The 19,592-nt window shown below is 36.7% G+C and overlaps 1 protein-coding gene across 1 annotated transcript in view; it reads left to right on the forward strand.

Moving 5' to 3' along the window:
- Positions 1-19,052, forward strand: part of Tprg1 (tumor protein p63 regulated 1) — a 99,736-nt gene extending 80,684 nt beyond the window's left edge. The window contains exons 4-5 of the mRNA XM_013019402.1: positions 6,217-6,370; positions 18,714-19,052. Of these exons, the coding sequence (XP_012874856.1) occupies positions 6,217-6,370; positions 18,714-18,908 (349 nt within the window). The 3' untranslated portion in view covers positions 18,909-19,052. The remainder of the gene's footprint in view (positions 1-6,216; positions 6,371-18,713) is intronic.
- The last annotated feature ends 540 nt before the right edge of the window (positions 19,053-19,592 follow it).

A 19,592-nucleotide genomic window follows, 5' to 3' on the forward strand; every position in this document is an offset into this window, starting at 1 on the left:
TGGAGCGAAGTAAAGGGTTCAAGTCACCCAGCAAGTTAGCAGCAAACCCAGCTTTTGAGCCCAGGCATCTAACTCCCACTGAAGGATCTTTCCATGCAACCACAAGGCCTTTCTAAAACCTATGCTTATGATATTGCCTCTTTCTCTACTTTTTCCCTTGCTTTTCCCTCCTGCAAAAGGACCCATAGAATTTCTTAGTAACCCATGCCAGTAAATGGTTAATCTCATGGAGCCCAAGGCCCTGGAAACTTCTGGGAGGGAGCCAGGTGAGCAAAGAGAACAGATAAAGGCAGCACCTGCTGATGGGTTTGGAACAGCCTGGGGACACTGAGCAAATGTAAACACATTCTGCAAATCTTATTGTCTGACTCTGTGCCAGCGTCTTTTGGGTTCTTGTCATGGAAAATATTTCCTCTGAGGTCATTCAATGAGCAAAGGAGCATTGAATACCCTCCAGGGTGCCAACTTGGTCCCTGCTTTTGTCCCAATTAAATAAGCAAAGGACTAACATTTCAAGGGCCTGGAAGGCCAGCCTTTCAACAACACAAGCTGTAAGGTAGGAAAAAGGAGACATGACAACAACATTCATTGTACTGTTCTGAACTGCTCTCTCCTCTGGGTACCAGCCCTCCTCAGCCCAGGGCCTCCCTCTGTTTGCTCACCCAGGCTTATGAGCACACGCCCTGGGTTTAGAGCTAGAGTTAATGTCTGTGCTTCCTCATAAATCTCAGTTTGGTGCCCCAAGCTATGTTTTTAATTCCGTGGTGGAGCTTTGAGATTTGAGATGAGTAGAAAGGAAGGGTGGCTGACTAAGGTAATAATGGAAGCTTCCATTTCTCTGTTCTGGAGAGCAAGGCATCCTTATTCAGTTCTGTTAACAAGTTGCTTAGAGCCTTTGCAGAGAATCTCTGAAGTCCAGGATAAAGCAGAGTAGGGAATTGAGGGGAAAGAAGACAGTTGGTGTAGTCCTATATAAAATGGTGCATGATCTTTCTTTCACAAAACAAGAATGTGTTGAATGAGCAAATTAACCCTGGCTGATGAGTGTCTGGCATCTCTTCTAATTCAGCTAAAAATGACTTCAAGAAAAAAGAGTTCTTTGTGACACAATAGAATTTCTTGCCTTTTTTTGCCAGTTCTGGGGCTTGAACTCAGGGCCTGGGCACTGTCCCTGAGCTTCTTTGGTTCAAGGCTTGCACTCTACTACTTGAGCCACAAATTTCTTGACTTACCAAACCTGCTATTGAAAAAAAGTTTTCCCTCCATTCAACTTGGACCTACTTTTTGTGGTATTAAAACATACTTCATGCTTGGGTTGTTCTCAGCCCCTGCGTATCTGTAGTAACTTCTGTATAAACCTTAATCTTTCAACATCTTTGCTTTTTTGTTGTAGAAAGCAATCTTTTTATTGGTGTACCATGGTGATTTAAAGTTGTAATTGCTGAGGCCTTCAACTCTGCCAACAACTGTGCTCTAGAATTTCTGAATCTGAGTCACTGAGGAGAACATGTAATTAACATTGACTCAAGGAAGAACTGGGGATCTTTGAAAACTCTGTGGCTCAGTGTGTGTGTGTGTGTGTACATGCAGGTAAAGGACTATTCAGATAGTCTAGCACCCTAAGCAACTCTATTATAAACCTTCTTTTTCTATGAAGTCTAGAGCTGTTCCTTACCTCTTCCTGTTTCTGGATGGTTTTAAAGTTTACCAGGAGAGAAGAATATCTTTTTTACATCAACTACTTGTGAATTAGATACAACCTGGGATAGAAAGTAGAATAAAATAAGTGATAATGGACAATCTTTTACTTCTGTCCCAGAAATCATCAGATTGCAGGCTTCAGGAGTTCAGGGTCCAAGTGTCTTCATTGCTTTACCCACAATTCTATAAAAAGTCAATTCTCTTACATAACCCATGGCACTGAAGACAGAGAGCATGGGAATGTTTTCAGGAACCACTTTTGAGGAGATTTAAAAGATGGTCTGAACTCATTATAAAAGCTAATTCAGGAACTATGCTTCTTTAGTCTGAATTGAAGGATTGAATAAGCTCCCCGAATGGAGGTCTGGTTGAAGGCTACTTAAATCCTTCAACCAGAAAATCCTTCAACTTCAGAAAAGTACAAGCTAAAACACAGAAGAAGTATCCCGGGGACCATCTGTAATTGTTCCTCCTTGGGAGGCAAAGTTAGGAGAATTGTGGTCAAAGGCCAGTCCAGAAAAACAAAAACAAAACAAAACAAAAAAATATGAGAACTTATCTAAAAAGTACTGACATATAAAAAGCTAAAGGCATAGCTCTAATGATGGAGCGCTTATCAAGTTAAAATACTACAAAAATATTATTAATGAATGAAAGAAAAGAATGAAAGTGAGACAGAGAGAGAGAGAGAGAGAGAATAAAGCTTGGACTCAGAATCAGGTGGAAGATAGTGATCTAAAGTGTAGAACAGGGCAGAACATTATGATACTTCCTCTGTGCTAGAGATTTTCTTTTCTTCTCTGATCTTATCTATGTCCAGTGATCATGGTTGTTTTTCTTCCTGCATTTTATTCCATTTCACTAGCAGTTCTTGATTTGGTGATCTGATTATTTATGGTAATAGTCTCTATCTTATTTCCTGTAGCTATATTTATGTATACCAAATTAGCTCATCAACATTACTGTCTAGGTTGAATCAAACATAAAAAGTAAAATTCCTAACAGTATAGGTAGTTTTTTACGATTTATGGTAAACATTTAATATTTGTTAGTTGGACTGTACCTTAAATATACAAAGCAATAGTTTCCATCTTCTTGTTTCTCACAAAATTATTGTTTTCTAAGTATCAGGAATGTCATGTTAATGCCTAAAGATAACAGAACTATTGAAATCCATGGTTGCTATCCAGTGTAGAATTTTAGGAAGAGAGATCCTAAAGTATCGTTGCTTAAAAATTTGGGTTTGTCATTCTTGATTTGAGACTGTACCCTGCTTTCAATAACCTACACAAAGCTCAGTGAGACAGACTCAAGGTTCTTACACTGATAATCTGGGTTCTTTGTAATTCTCCCCTTCACTCCCAGTGCTACCTTATTTTCTATAATGTCATAATATTAGTAATTTCACAATTATGAATATTTAGTGGTTTGAGTCAGTCTTTCTTTTTATGCTCATTTGAATTAAAAACTCTGAGCAAAGTTTTTAACCATATATGGTAATATGATTCATAGAAAAATTCATCTTAACATTGGAAATATGGTTGTGATATGTAATTATATCAAATTAACTCTAATCTACTTTGTAGGTATAGATCAGATGGTGAAAATACTGGCTCCCTACCCTGCCATCTCCTGAGTGAGGTCTGAGGTGTCTGGGGATCTCTCTGACCTCTACCTGTACTATGAAGATGCTGGTACTTCTGAGATCTCAGTTTCCCCATCCTTATAGAAGGCATTAGCTATACATTCAAAAGCCTTAAAAAAAGATCTCTTATAGTTTATAAAGTTTAAACTTTTATTCCACAAAATAATGGGTAATTTGTTCCTTTACATGTTTATACAGCATTTTGCTAAGTCTTAAAATTTCCTGGAAGAGAAGAGACAATATTTGGTTTGGCTTTGTCATTTTCAGATATGTTCTGCTTGGTGCTGGTGGCTCATTCTTGTAATCCTAGCTACTTAGGAGGTTGAGGTTCAAGGATCGTGGTTTGAAGCTGGCCTAGGCCAGAAAGTCTGTGAGACTCTTATCTCCAATGAACCACCAGAAAATTGAAAGTAGAGCTGTGTTTACAAAGTGATAGAGGACGAGCCTTGAGTGATAAGACTCAGGAACAACACCCAGGCCCTGAGTTCAAGCTCCACAACCAACCAAAACAAAAAGTATGTTGTATTAGACTTGTTTTATTCCTCCACACTAAAGAAACCATAAGCCAGAGACTGGTTCTGCATGATCTATGTCCTAGCCTAGTGAATGCTGGTGTTATTGTGACCACATACTCAGTTACTGAGGCCACCAAATACCAGAATACTTGAAAGATTCTCTAGAACAGATGCAGAAGTCATGTTGCTTTTCAGAATGGGAAACTCTATTCAGAAGATTTAGAAAGAGAAATGTTTAAGATTAAATTTAGATTGAGATTCAGAAGGGAACAACAATTTGGCTATCCTGTTTTATGTACATTGGTGTATTGTATTCTGTTATTTCACATGAATGTCCACAGGTTACTATCACATGAAGCATTTCTGGTCATAAAGACACTGGCAGTCTTTATAATTGCTCATTTATCAAAGTAAAGATGATGGTAGACTGTCATGGTAACATGATTCCACAGGGCTGGATAAGGTGTATCTTAAGTTTCACTTTTGGAGAAATTACTTCATTTTAGGTTCATTTCCCCAGATATGGATAAAAGTTCATAAAACTGCATATTTATGATTAGACTACATCTCTTTTAAAAAAGGCCATTTCCATGGTCAAATTGATCAGGTTTTTAGAAATAAGATTCTACTTGAATTTTGTGATTGAACTTCATTTGGAGTTTCCTTAAGTAGAAGATATAATGCATACTTATTAGGGAAGTTACCTTGGCAGATTTTCATCTTCTTTTGCTAAAATCAAAACTGTACCCACCATATAAAGCATATGAAGCACATGATATATGAAGTAGTAAATAGTTCTTTTGTACCAGTTATTCTAAGGGACTCAAAAATGGTCCAATAACCAGCATGCACATAATGTTCATAGAGCTTATGATTTATTGACATGCCAGGAAAAACAATTGGACAGGAAAGTATAGGAGGGTGGGGGTGACCAATGTCAGTATAGATGCTAAGAAGCTAAGGGCTTAGAAAGCAAACTTCAGAGACATGCACATTTCTTTTAGTCTGTCTTTTTCTTCCCTATTTCTCTGTTCTTTCTTTCCTATTGTGGTTGTTAGTGGTGGTGAGGAACAGACTAAATACAAAAAAATGTTGAGTGTCAACTTTCAAACACAATCATTGAGAATTTGAGAACTGGGCAGCGGATTGTGCTAGGCTCTTTTCTTTTTGTCTTTTTGTAAGATGCAGGTCTGCCATCAGCCAGTTGAAGGCAGGGGTGAATGCATATGTGTGAGATTGTGTTTACACACATCTCTGCATGGATAAATACTCAGAAACCACAATAGCACTCCCAAAGGAATCCTTCCTTAATACAGGAAGTGACAGCATTGTAAAAACAGCACAATTAAGCTCCTCTTTTTCCCTCCCTTATGCTAGAAATCCTAGGGTTTCATTTCTAGAAGAAATGAGACCTCTGTGATGCTTTATGGGCTGCTTAGAATTACAAGCCACTTTACAGCTTGTTGAAATCAAAGCACCCAGGCCTTTCTTGGCATTTAGTGGTATCTGAAAACACTAAATTATGATTGACGCATCTCAACTAACAGGCCACAGAAATGACAGTTTTATTAATTTTATTAATTCTGGTGGCCACATTCCTCTGCCATGATTTCCCTTGCCATCTTCCCACCTCACCTTCTCTTGTTCTACACTTAAATTGATCAGATGAGTTAGGCCTCTGCTGTAACTGACTTCCTTCTGCATGTTGGGGTTTAGGACTGGGATTTAGACAGAAGAGGCAGGTGCAGTCTCCACAAACATTAAAATCTCCATTGCCTCAGCTGTACTGGGAGAAATGTATAAAATGAACAGGACACCAGCAAAGGTAGAAGCTTACGTCATTGAATCGAGAAGCTGGGCATCTTGAATTGGTCATCATCCTTCTAAAGATCATATAGGTCCTGACATGTCAGACGTTCCATGGTCTTTTCTCAGTCACTTGTGTGTGTTTTACTGTGGAAATGGTTGCTATTGTCTTCTCTAGACCCCTGACACTGTTTCCCTCAGTGACCGCCTTTTTCGTATCTCCTTCTCTTTCTCTTTCTTAATTCCCAACATCATTATGTTACTGTGAGGTCAGCATCCAACTTTCTGGTGCCAGCTGCTGGCCTAAACCCCAGACTTACATTTCCATATGGAATTCTCAGAAACCCTTTGAACTTACATCTTTGAAATAGTTCCTTCTTTTCTTCTCACTTCCTAAATTTATCAGAATAATTCAACCCAATGAGAGGCAAGCCACCTGTGTCAGACACAGTATAATGGCTATGGGAAGCATTACATTCCTTTTTCACACTTTTCCTTTATCTTGATCTGATGAAAGTGGCTAATCTTATGAATAACTCTTTCCATTAGAAGACCAGGAGAAGGCCTGAGGATCTCCTGGGGAAGCCCGGATGAGCAGTCCCTGTTGTCCCGTTGGAACCCATGGTCCACTGAGGTCCCTTACGCCACCTTCACTGAGCATCCTATGAAGTACACCAGTGAGAAGTTCCTTGAAATTTGCAAGGTAGGTGGGCAGTTGAGCATCACCTTTGGATTAGCTGTGTTTGTGAAACTATTTGCTTCTAGAAGATACATTGGTTAAAAAAAAACTGAGGTAAGATACACCAGGAAACCTTTATAGATATGAAATAGGTTTATAGAACTTTGTAAGTAAAGAGTAGAGGCATTTTTAGCTATCTATCTGTCTATCTATCTGTCAGGCATATTAACCATAACATGATACTCCACCTTGCTAATTTCTTTTAATGTAATATTGTGTTGTTAAAAATTGTAATAGTTGCCAGGCGCGGGTGGCTCACGCCTGTAATCCTAGCTACTGAAGAGGCTGAGATCTGAGGATCATGGTTCGAAGCCAGCCCGGGCAAGGAAAGTCTGTGAGACTCATCTCCAATAAACCACTAGAAAACTAGAAGTGGCACTGTGGCTCAAGTAATAGAGCACTCACTTTGAGCTGAAGAGCTGAGGGATAGCACCCAAGCCCAGAGTTCAAGCCCCATTACTGACCAAAAAAAAATTGTAATAGTTATATGTATCTCCTTGCAGTTGTTGCCAACAGGTGAATACAATTTTTCTCTATCTAATTGAATCGTGATTGTGTTATTCTGAGAAGTATGGAATAGTCTCAAATATGCTTAGTCAGGAATGGTTCTGTGGCCATGTTTGCTTATGTTTCTTCTTATTCTGAGTTTTGATTATGTTTCTTCTTATTCCGAGTTTTGATAATTTCTCTAAAATAGATGTAGCAAATGCAACTTTTGCCCCCAATATTATTAGTCCATTGTGAAGTCAAATGAAAAATATATATATATGTGTATTAATGCTTCATAGACTATAAAGCAATTGTGATTGATTGTATATCTTCAAATCTTGTCTCCCTAAGTGGTGGGGAAAGTTCTTTGTACCATTCTTTCCTCTCCTCCATGTCTTGTAAGTGCTGGGACATCATAAGGAGTCAGAAAGTAAAACCCTCTGGAACTAAAGATTCAGAGAAAGACATAATTTCCTTTTCAGGAAAAAAAACCTAAATGTGTGCTTACAGGCCTAGAAATTCTTATCTTTTCTATCCTTTGTATATTTCCCTTGAAATTCTATTATTCACTTCAGAATGTTATCACATTTGCTATACATTCAAAACTTGACCAAATGCATCTAAATTCATTTGGTGGCTGGATAGAACATGTTACATTTCTCTTATTATTTAAGATATGTCTATTTATGCAAACTTGTACATCTGTGCATAAATAATTTAAAGTTAGGAAGCTCCTATTTCAATAAGAAGGTAACCATGTGAATAATTAGAGGTAAAGTGTCATTTAACTCCATTTTAATATACAGGCCAAGTTGGACTGAATCCATTCTACTCCAGAGAAATGGTCCTCTTAAGACATTCAGATGTCTCCAGGGGCTTGTGGCATCATGGTTTACCTCTGGCTCCAAGCTATTGTAGGCATTAACTTAGTCCAGTGTATGGACAATGTTGCTAAACTTCAAGTTTCACAATTCCTCAGCCAAAGCATCAACATCAGCTTGTAGCCTGACTCTACCACCCAAAGCTAACTAAACAAGACAAGATAAAAACCAAGAACACAACATTTGCACAAAGACAACTGTGTAAGAAAAAACTTGCTCAGATTGTCAGAGAGAGAAGTGTACATCACACTAATGCCCCTAATTTTAAATGCAATGTCATACCTCCCCATTGTTTTAAAATTCCTTATTAATAATAAATCTCTGAGACATTGTTGTATTATCCAGTGTCTCTTCTACTGCTTTCCTCTTCTAAACTTATTTTTTATTATTATGATTATTAACACTCAGTTTAAATTTCTTTTTGAATATTCATTACTCCAAGTAAAAGGCTTAATAATGTTTCTTTAAAAGAAATCTAGCGCTAGCCATTAAAATAATAAATTAAAAAATAACATATTTTTGAACAGTTGAACTTTCTTATAGATCAAAATGCATACTAAATGCTTTGGGTATTACATTTATTACCTCCTTAGCCAAATCTTCTTTTAGTCCTCATATCTAGTACATTAGTTACTTTTTTCTGAATGTCCTTTCCTGGAAGTTCGGGGTAAAATAATATAGAATGGATGCTATAAATTGCAGAGAAGAAATCTCACTGTCTCATTGTAATATACAATGGTGCTTTGTTGAATTCTCCACATTCAAATACAATCCATTTCAAAAGAAAATGAGAGGTTAAACGGGTATAAGGATAGTACTTCCCAGGTATCCACAAATGTAGTTGGTAGATTATAGTGTTATACTTATTCCTAGATTTCACATTAGCAAAGTTGAAAAGAAAACCAGTGTAGTTCTTTTGAAATGTAAATAAGAGTAGAATGGCAAATATGTGTGTATATGTTTGTGTGTGTATGTGAGTATATGCATACATAGAGGCACGTGAATATTACATACATAAATACAACAGATTGTTGGGTTGGTTTTAGTCAATTATAGTACTATATAGATCTCTTAAGTATTTTTCCTGTAAGGATTTTTTTCTTAATCTAAGGGTATTTGTTTTCCCATTCTGGCAACACTCTGACATTTTTATATGCCAAGTTAATTCTTATTCAAAGGCTACCCCAAGTCCTAACTCAGTAGATAAACAAAGGATCTCCATGTGGAATGTGAGGTGATGAATACTTTGATCCTGTTTTTTTTTTGTCACAATGTTATTTGTGTTCAGGACCTTCACCAAGATTTGGCTTTGATTAAGACTTAGTTATATTAATATAAAATAATATGAAATATAATATTATATTAATATAAATAATTAATATAAAATAATATGAAAAATGATGTTAGGATATCTAGAAACCCTTTAATATGAATTTTTTACATAATTTAAAAAGTACTGTAAGTTTTTTTCCATTTCTATTATGAATGGAATAGAATAAAAGAACATACTATGGGATATATATATATATATATATTTAAACTATGTCAAATTCTGGCAATAATTATAATTTAACAAATTTGTTGTGGCACAGCATAGGGAATAATGTGTGGTGAGTTAGACACAGCATTTTCAAATGATTTACAATATAATTAAATAACTTAATATTAGAAATATGCAGATTTATTCTTGCCCAGTCTTCTTCATAGCACCTAGAATCTCTTATTTAACAAAAGTTTTCTGACACCTGTACAAAATGCAGGTATACTGATTGTTGCTACCGTTATGAACATTGAGACAAAATTCTTGTCCTTGTGCAAGACAATGCTTAGTGTAGAAGGTAGATAAGAAGGTTTAGGTTTAAAAATGCACACTAATTGATTAGAACAGAAGTTTGGATCCAGTGAAAAGTAAGAGAGGTACATGAAAATATGTGTATTGTTACAGTGACAGGGAAAGAAGATGAGGACATGTTAAATTATTCAGCATAAAAATTAATGAAAATACATAATTGACAGGATACGGGAGAGGATGATATGTAGCTTCTGGTTGGGTAGGTAAGGGCTCCCTTAATTTGAATGAAGATAAATGGAGTAAGAATAGGCTTGGAGGTTTAACTTAGTTTAGTTTAAGTCATGTATGTTAGGTTTGAAACATCATTGAATTTCAGATTGAGTTGATTTTCAGGCAGAGAGAACCTGTGTCTTAAACTCAGTAGATAACGTTGAGGTGGTGATATGGGGTTCCAAGCATATGACATTGGGTCAAAGCTGAGTTATAGAACAGGTTTGTCAGGAGGACATATTAACAGACCCAATTACATTATGTTAAAATTAAGTTTCTTAATGTTGATTTACCAGTATCACTTCTCCTTTTATCAATCATTAACATGAATAACTACAAACGAGTTCAACCTGATCAAATATAGTGGTCAAAAGGCTCTGTTCATACAATCTTACTTATCACCTCACTCAACCAAAAGTTTTCAACCTGAGTTACACCTGCCTTGCTTTACTCATATTAAACCATCATGAAAGTGGAAAACGTTAGGTATTTTTAACATTATTTGTATCAATAATGTACATAATACTTGATAATATATAAAAATAGTCTTATATAGTATTATGTAATTATACCTTATTTATATAAATATTATTTACATAATATACCTTATTTATGTAAACCAATTAGTAAAAAACATATCAAATTTAGGTGAATATCTCTATTTTATAAATATACTTAATGAAACAGAATAAATAAACTGACTACAATAATAATTCTACATCGGGTATAAATTCATTTCTATTTTGTGTGTTTGTGTAAGCCTGTGTGTATATGTATATATGAAAGAGAAAGTGATAGAGACTTATGTGTATTTGTATTCTTTGATATGATGATATGATACTATATGTTACAATATATATCTGGTTTCATTACTTCAGTCATTCATTCACTTTGAATTTGAAACTTTTAGCTTTACTTTTCCCTCTCCCACCATCTTTCTCCCTTCCCCTCTCTGTCTCTGTCTCTTTCTGTTTCTCTGTGTCTCTTTCTCTATGTCTCTATGTATCTTTCTCTCTCTCTCAAGGTTGAACTCAGAGCCTGTTTGTTATGCAGATGCTCTGCTTCTATCTCCTCCCACCCCCAGACATTTCTGTCTTTGTGAAATAGGATACATAGGATCTGGTCGGTCTATATACCCAGAGTGGCCTGTACCATGATCTGCCTATTTGCCATTGTAGCTAGTATGCCAGATGTGTACTACCATGTCCAGCTAATAATTTCAGCCTTCTAAGTAGCTAGTGTGACAGATGTGTACCACCAGCCCCTGGTATCCATTCAGTTATTCACAAATTTGGGCTGTATGTTCTTTGCAGCAGTGTAGTACATCTATTCCTGAAAACCCAGCAAAGTAAAGATTAAAAGAAAAGATACCAGCCAACCAAAGTCATCCATAGAACAACCACATATACTTTTTCCTAACGTTATTTCCTATCCTGAAAGTGTATAGATGTTTTGGCAATTAACTATGGTTTTATATTCTTAGCCCTTTTTATCTCTTCACATTAATTTAACAAATACTCTCTGGATATCTCCCTAGCATTGAGTGCTACCTGAAGCAGTGCTAGTAACCTAGGAAACCAAGAAATGTAAGTTGATTTTTCCCTCCAGGCACTTGTGGTGTAAATGGAGGAGGCAGAAAGGTAATTAACAAATTATTATTTAATGTGCTGAGACTGTTAATAGAGGGGTCCACAAGGTATTATGGGAGCCCAGAAGAGGGAACAAGTAAGTCCAAAAGTTAACAGGTGTGATGACATTTGATGTGAAAAATCAAGGCATGAGTGATTTAAACATCAAAGGAGGTGAGAAAAGATGTTTAAGTAAAGGAAACATGGTTAAAAGCTGCAAATTACAGTCATATGAAATGTTCTTAGATAAAGAAAACTCAGTTTAAGGAGCTTAAAGTGTGTGTGTGTGTGTGTGTGTGTGTGTGTGTGTGGACACCTGTTCATGCATGTACAGAGGGAAGTTGAGGAACTGGACTGGTAGGAGAATAGAAATTGAATGTAGAAACCTACTGTATAGAAAATAAACTACCGACCCATCTTATTTCGATATACACTGTAGTCTTTGTGCCTCTGTAGAGACAATTCCAGGTAAAATATGCATGGATACTCTATGTACATTTTGACAAGCAATGTAACTTCATGAGTGATTTCAAGCATTCAGTATTGGGTGGACTGGTTCTTTCCCTAGGCTGCCTTCCTTTCTACACTGGGAGGTTAAAACCTGTGGCCTGAAGGCTTGGAAAACCTGCTCAGTGAAGGAATGTGAGCCTGCAGGCATGAAACCTGGTCTCTTTGCCCAGTGTAAACAGGAAGCCAGGGATGGTTGTAATAAAGAAAACTGAGACTCTAGGCAGGGAACTGCTGGCAGACATCTCCTGAAGCAACCAGGGGCCCAGGCACTCAGCTGGTAAATAATTGCTGTAAAGTCAAGATTACTCCTCCTTCCCCACCCCCATGAATACTGCTGTACTTCACCCTAACCAACCCACAGTCCCTGTGTAACTGGAGTTGTTAAAACTTGACCCTTTGTTTTTAAGATTGGAATAAAGGAGGGAGCCAGTCTAGGTGGGTGTATAAAAGCTTTCAGAGAAAACTATGTGGTGGTGGCATTCATATCAGATGACACAGCGTTCCTGTCACACAGATTGAATTCAGGTGCTTGAAATGCTTAAGAGCCAGCTTGGGTACATGGCCTTTTGTCTGCCTTTCCTTCCACTGCTTGTTTCTCTGCAAGCATGCCTTCCTCCTTTCAGAAGGCCCACAGAAATGGCTGGAAATGAAGTGCATCTGACTTCAGTGAAATGCTAAGTTTATTGAGTATGAAATAGTGTCACATTTTTTGTTTTTGTTTTTCCTAGCACTTAGATTTTGAGGCCACAAAGGACTCTTAGAAATAAGTGTATAGCGAGGCATTGGTGACTTATGCTCATAATCCTAGCTACTCAGGAGGCTGAGATCTGAGGATTGTGGTTCAAAGCCAGCCCAGGCAGGAAACTCCATGAGACTCCAATAGACCATTTAGAAAATCAGAAGTGGCACTGTGGCTCAAGTGGTAGAGCACTAGCCTTGAGCTGAAGAGCTGAGGGAGCTGAGGAACAGTGCCCAGGCCCAGAGTTCAAAAAAACAGAAAAAGAAATGAAGCTCATGAAGAGGATTGAGGAAAATATTTAGTAACCCATTTAACAAATACTGTTATTCTTAATAATCCAGTGTGTTAAGAGAAATATTGAGATTAATTGTACTTTGGCTTTTGAGAGACGATGACTTGATGATGATGTCAATGTTGATAAAAAATAGTTAATATTTATTGGTTATAGGCCACCAATATTCCTTTATGGCCTATGCAATGAACTCAAACTCTAGCCTTTTCTTATTCTTCTTTCTTAACCCTTCCTTTAATGCATGAACATATGCACAAACATACATGTGTAGGTCATATACAAACTTTATTTTATTTAATCTTTGCATAGAAGTCTATAAATTGATACTATTAATATTTTTTATTTTATGGAAAGGCACCAAATTCAGGAAGGGTGGATAATTTGCTCAAAGTGAGAACAACTACTCAGCTAGTGAGAGAAACTTAACATTAGTACTGTCTGATCCCAGTTCTTATCTTTCATCATACTATAGTTCAGTGCCTCTCAAGATAAGTGATTTTTGTTCTCAGGAGACACATGACAAAGCCAGAATATAATTTCAGTTATTTTACCTAGAGCAGAAATGCTATGGGTATTAGTGGATAGATGCTATAAATGCTATCATACACCTTAAAATGCAGAAGAAATTCTACCTGATCACAAAAAGATATCTGGCCTCAAATAGCATAGTTCTATAGTAGAGAAACCTTGTTTTAATTAGATTGATAGCCATGATGTGACTCTACTTAAAAAAAAACAAAACAACTGGGTGCTATATTTGAGTGAGGATACAAGTGAAATACAATAGAAAATATAATTATTGTTATTATTGCTAATAATATTGATAATATTAATATTATAGTGTTGGTCCTGGGGCTTTAATGTGGCCATAGTGCTGTCTCTGAATTTTTCTTTCCTTAAGGCTAGCAATCTACCAGTTGAGCCACAGCTCCATTTCTAGCATTTTGGTAATTAATTGGAGTTAAGAGGCTTTCCTTTCTCAGCTAGCTTAGAACATCAATTCTCAGATCTCAACCCTCCTGATTAGCTAGAATTACATGCCACCAGCCTCATACTAAAAAATAATTTTTAGTTTGGGTATATGGAAAGGTATTCTGGAAACATAGGCTTTGAGCTTGATAATTAGGAGAATAGGCTGTGTAGGTCTTTTGTGTATTGAGTCTGTCCATGCTTGAGATTCCCAGGCAGTGATTTCCATCTAAATAGAGGCTTTTAAAACAGAAATGTTATTTAGAACCTAAATATGTATAATGGATAAAATACTGCATCTGTAATTGGTGTGACAGAAGATATGGAAGCAAGTTACTTGATTGGCTTTTGCCCTGTCTTCTACATCCTCTGTCTAATACCTCATTGACTTATTGTTCTACTGTTAGTAACCTTATTTCTTTTCAAAAGAATCCATTTTGGATGGTAAGTGGTCATACAGTGTAAGGCAAATATATTGTTCAAAGGATTATGGTTTCAACATTAAAGGATATAACATTTTCTCTATCCTTTTTTGTTGCAAATTTTTAAAAAAAATTTTATTGTGAAAATACCATACAAAGGGGTTACAGTTACATGGGCAAGGTAATGAGTAAATTTCTTTTTCTTTTTCTTTTTCGGTCCGGTCGTGGGAGCTGAACTCTGGGCCTGGACGCTGTCCCTCAGCTCTTCAGCTCAAGGCTAGCGCTCTACCACTTGAGCCACAGCGCCACTTCCGGCTTTTTTCTTTTTGCGTATGTGGTGCTGAGAAATCGAACCCAGGGCCTCAGGCATGCAAGGCAAGCGCTCTACCACTGAGCCACCTTCCCAGCCCATGAGTACATTTCTTATCAAGCATTGTTGCCTCCTCCTTTGTTTCCCCTTCCCATCTGTGTTGCAAATTTTAAAAAAGTTATTTATCTTTTTCTAAATAATTTTGCATCAACTTCTCTATATATTAAAATTTTAAAATACTTTTTTACATCAGCATTTTTACATAGAAGGAAAGGATCTATGGGATGGGCATGGTGGCTCATGCCTGTAATCCTAGGTACGCAGGAGGCTGAGATCTGCAGATCACAGTTCAAGCCAACTCAGGCAGAAAAGGCTATGAGACTCCAATAAACCACTCAGAAAACCAGAAGTAGTGCTGTGCCTCAAGTGGTAGAGTGTTATCCTTGAGCTGAAGAGCTGAGGGAGAGTGCCCAGGCCCAGGCCCAGGCCCTGGTCCAGGCCCAGAGTTCAAGCCTCACAATTGGCAAAAAGAAAGAGAGAAAGAAAGAAAGAAAGAAAGAAGGAAAGGAAGGAAGGAAGGAAGGAAGAAAGAAGGAAAGAAAGAAAGAAAGAAAGAAAGAAAGAAAGAAGGAAAGGAAGGAAGGAAGGAAGGAAGAAAGAAGGAAAGGAAGGAAGGAAGGAAGGAAGAAAAAGGAAGGAAGGAAGAAAAAGGAAGGAAGGAAGAAAAGAAAGGAAGAAAGGAAGAAGGAAGGAAGAAAAGGATCTAGGAGTTAATTTAGGAGACATGATGCTTTAGCTATTTGCTATATTTTAGGCATTGGACCAATGTCTGAAACCAATGGACCCTGTTTACCTACTTAATCCCCTCTAAACTGCTCCAAGGATGTAGCACTTTATTCAACAAGAGATTTCTGAATTTGTGGATTTCTACACTATATCCTATATCTTATCTTGGTGAAGTTTTTAACTCCAGTTTGCCAAAACTGTCCTCGACTTTTGGATCTGTGAATACTATCATGGAAATGTTACCTGCCGGCAAGAACTTTTTATTGCCATGGTTCTTCATGATGGAGCTCACATATACAGTTTGCTTATAGGAAACCTGTACGATGCTTACTTGTTAGAAAACTCAAATAATATATCTAAATGGGATTGTGATCCCAGTACCTCACCATTTCTAATCTCTATATTTTCTTTTCTTCCTTTTCTCTTTTTCTTTTCTTTCTTTCTTTTTTTGTTTTTTTTTTCCAGTCCTGGGGCTTGAATTCAGGGTCTAGGCACTGTCCCTGAACCAATTTGTGCCCAAGACTAATGCTGTACTATTTGAGCCACAGTGCCACTTCCAGCTTTCTCTGATTAGTTGTCTCACAGACTTTCCTGCTTCCAACCAAGATCCTCAGATCTCAGCTTCCTGAGTAGCTAGGATTACAGGTATGAGCCACTGGCACCTTGCCATTCTCTGTATTTTCTATGCTGTATTAACTCAGTAATGGTCTCACTATCCATCCAGAGACTATTAAAAATAATATTAAATGATTAAAAATAGTCCTAGAAGAGAGTCTACAATGGCTAAATTTGAAATAAAAAATAAATTTTATTACAGAAGTTTTATACAAAAATATACATTAACTAATTTTTAAACACTTATCCAAATAGCCATACATTGAAAGGTCTGACTTTAGTAGGCAAACTGAGACTATGAGAAGTGAACAGAAAACTAGCACAAATCATAATTTTCACACATGTGACTTTTGGTTTTCCTTGAGGTGTAAGTCAGCTAGTAATGACAGACACATTCTAAATTTTATTTATGTATTACACAAATGGAAACTAAGGATGAACTGGGGGAAAGTGGCTTTCCCAAAGACAATTCAAGACAGAACCAGTATAAAACATTTGAATTCTTATGAAAGCCTCATTTTCTTTTTCTGGTATTAATTGAAATTTCACAAGGGGATACTCTTGGGTTGTTCTCTTAAATAAAAAACTGACTTCCACATGGAGAAGACAAAAACAATAATCCCTTTATAGAAGATGCCTAATAATTTGGGTTGAACTTGGAATGAACTCTGAGAGTCCTGATTTAGATTAGTAAACCAGTGACCAAGGAAATAGGTTTAAATTTCACTGTGAGTAGGCCTTTATTCCTAATTGCTCTTTTCTTTCCATGATGTATAAAAGTAGACTAACTGTGGCAACTCTCATAGTTTCTATATTTCTAATACATGTGTTTTACCTTATCAGAGGTTTTTTTTAGAATGAAATGCTGCATATAAAAGTTTTAGAAATGTGAAGATACAAACTTTCCTCACTTACATGCTAATTTACATCTCTGCTTATAATACTCTCTGAATGAATTATCTATCTCTTGATTACTAAAAAATCCAATGCAACCTGATGTAACTAGAGGAAAGAAAAAAAAATCTTGGCTTATTTGACTTGTTCAGTGTTAATGTGATCTATTCATTCATATGACTTTGTCAAGACATTAGCTCTATCCATAACTCTGTAGATTCTATTTTTCTGTCCATTGTGGAGCCTGAACTCTGGGCCTGGGCTTTGTCCTTGAGCAATTCAGGTCAAGGCTAGTACTCTACCACTTGAGCCACAGCACCACTTCCAGCATTTTCTGCTTATGTGGTGCTGAGGAATCGAACCAGGGCCTTGTGCATGCAAGGCAAGCACTCTACCACTGAGCCACCTTCCTAGCCCCATCTCTATAGATTTTGTGCATAGTCAGGTTCACTATGTGTGGTCAATTGATCATGGATACCTTCCATGTTTGACTAGCACATTGGTCTTCTTTGCTCATAACTGGACCAGAACTAAACAAAAGCATGGGTTACTCTTATTGGTTTGTCCTAAGCAAGCATTAATGCTAATTCTACTTTAGCTCATAATATAAACCAAGGGAAAGATAGTGGTCCTTCAAAGAAAAATGGAAATACCTATCAGAAGAAGAATTTGACTTGTTGAAAAGAATGCTAAACTGTAAAGGGCAGCATCTATTTACTATATCCTTCCTAATCTGTTGAACTTTATTTCTATTGGATAGAGTGTCCCAGTCCTATAAGGACTATAATCCTACAAGGATTATAGAACTGGAAGATTCCATTCCTATATTCTAGTCCTCCTGAAGTCATTCCCAGTCTTTAACTATATGTGACATCTCTTTTGGATTCCTTTAACATTTTATGCCTCTTTTTTTGTGGACTGACTGTGGTAACTTGTTTACCTTGTATATTTCCTATTTTAATAAATAAAATGTTTCTGTTTTCTTATTTCTTTGTGCTGTAATTACAAATTGATTTCTTTCTTTTCTTCTCTTTTTGTTTTCTTTTCTTTCTTTCTTTTTCCTTTTTTTTTTTGTCGGTCAAGGGGCTTGAACTCTGGGCTTGGGTTCTGTCCCTGCACTCTTCAACTCAAGGCGAGCGCTCTACCATTTGAGCCACTTCTGGTTTTCTGGTGGCTTATTGGAAATAAGAGTCTCACAGACTTTCATACCTGGCTGGCTTTGAACAGTGATCCTCAGATTTCAGCCTCCTGAGTAGCTAGGATTATAGGCGTGAGCTAACGGTGTCGAGCTACAAGTTCATTTCTTAGATTCTGGAGTATAGCCAGTCTTCTTTGATGGTAGAGTGTGTCTTACCTGTCTTTAACTTTCCAACTGTACCCAGAAAGTATCTTATTCATGACAGAATATTTGCAAAAATTTATTAAAATTGTCTTCTTAATGCTGTACAAGTGGTACATAATGAAACATACACAAGACAAGGCAGATAATTCTATTATGTACATAATATATTTACTGACTCATTTATGAAGAGACAAACAGAAGCTGACTCCCCTGAGAAATCATTTGTGTTTAAGCAGGTAGGAGAAGTGTGGCCCCAGGGGAGCCATCAACTTCATGAGGACTAGTTTGGGGAAGGGAAGGGGGGATGGGGGGAGTTGCAGGTGCTACTCTGAATTTACTAACTCTGTGCTTCTTCTTTTGTTCCTCAGTTGTCTGGGTTCACATCTAAGCTTATTCCAGCGATTCAGAATGCCTATAAGACTTCCACTGGATCTGAACGAGGAAAGGAACTGATGGTATTAACTCAACCCATTCTGATTGAGACTTATACGGGCCTCATGTCATTCATTGGAAACCGTAACAAACTTGGCTACTCCCTTGCCCGTGGGAGTATTGGTTTTTAAAATTTTCTTATTTTTCAGTTTTGTATATCATCTTTAGATGTGCCATTGCTGAATATTTTGTTTAATTTCATGACATTTTTGAACCAGAACAATGAATTACTTTCCCAGATGACTTTGAATATTCTATAATTTAAGAAATCTGAAAGCTTGATTGGAATGATAGATGCCTATTTAAGTACTCACATATGAAAACTAATGTAAGAGTTCCTTGAAACTGGAAAATAAATACTGTAAAATCCATTACATCCATCAAATAATGCTGCTATCTAATGAGTGCCTGATTATGAACTCCAAGTAGATTCTTTGGATTCTTGTTTCTCCTCTTTAATGTAGGAATTGGTATTCAGTCTTCTGATCTTGATTTACTCTATCATTAGGTTACATGTATTATTTTAGCTAGGACTTTTATAAAAATGACTTCCAAATGGATATTTCTTAAAATATATTCCAAAATTCAGTTTGCATTTCTGTTTCAGATTCACATATCAATGTTTCAATGACATGATACTCAGTTTCTTCCAAATCCTGGATTTCTCTGTGAGATATTATGATCTAATTCATTTATCTCTGAAATCCATCAATTTTTGTCTAAATCCTTTGTTAAATACACCCCACATAATAGTACTGTATATGTATGTGGCTTAGCATTTTATAACACACCCAGCTATTTTGAATTAAAATATG

Source organism: Dipodomys ordii, unplaced genomic scaffold (assembly GCF_000151885.1).
Source record: "Dipodomys ordii isolate 6190 unplaced genomic scaffold, Dord_2.0 Scaffold45, whole genome shotgun sequence".
In the NCBI taxonomy this organism is placed as follows: domain Eukaryota; kingdom Metazoa; phylum Chordata; class Mammalia; order Rodentia; family Heteromyidae; genus Dipodomys; species Dipodomys ordii.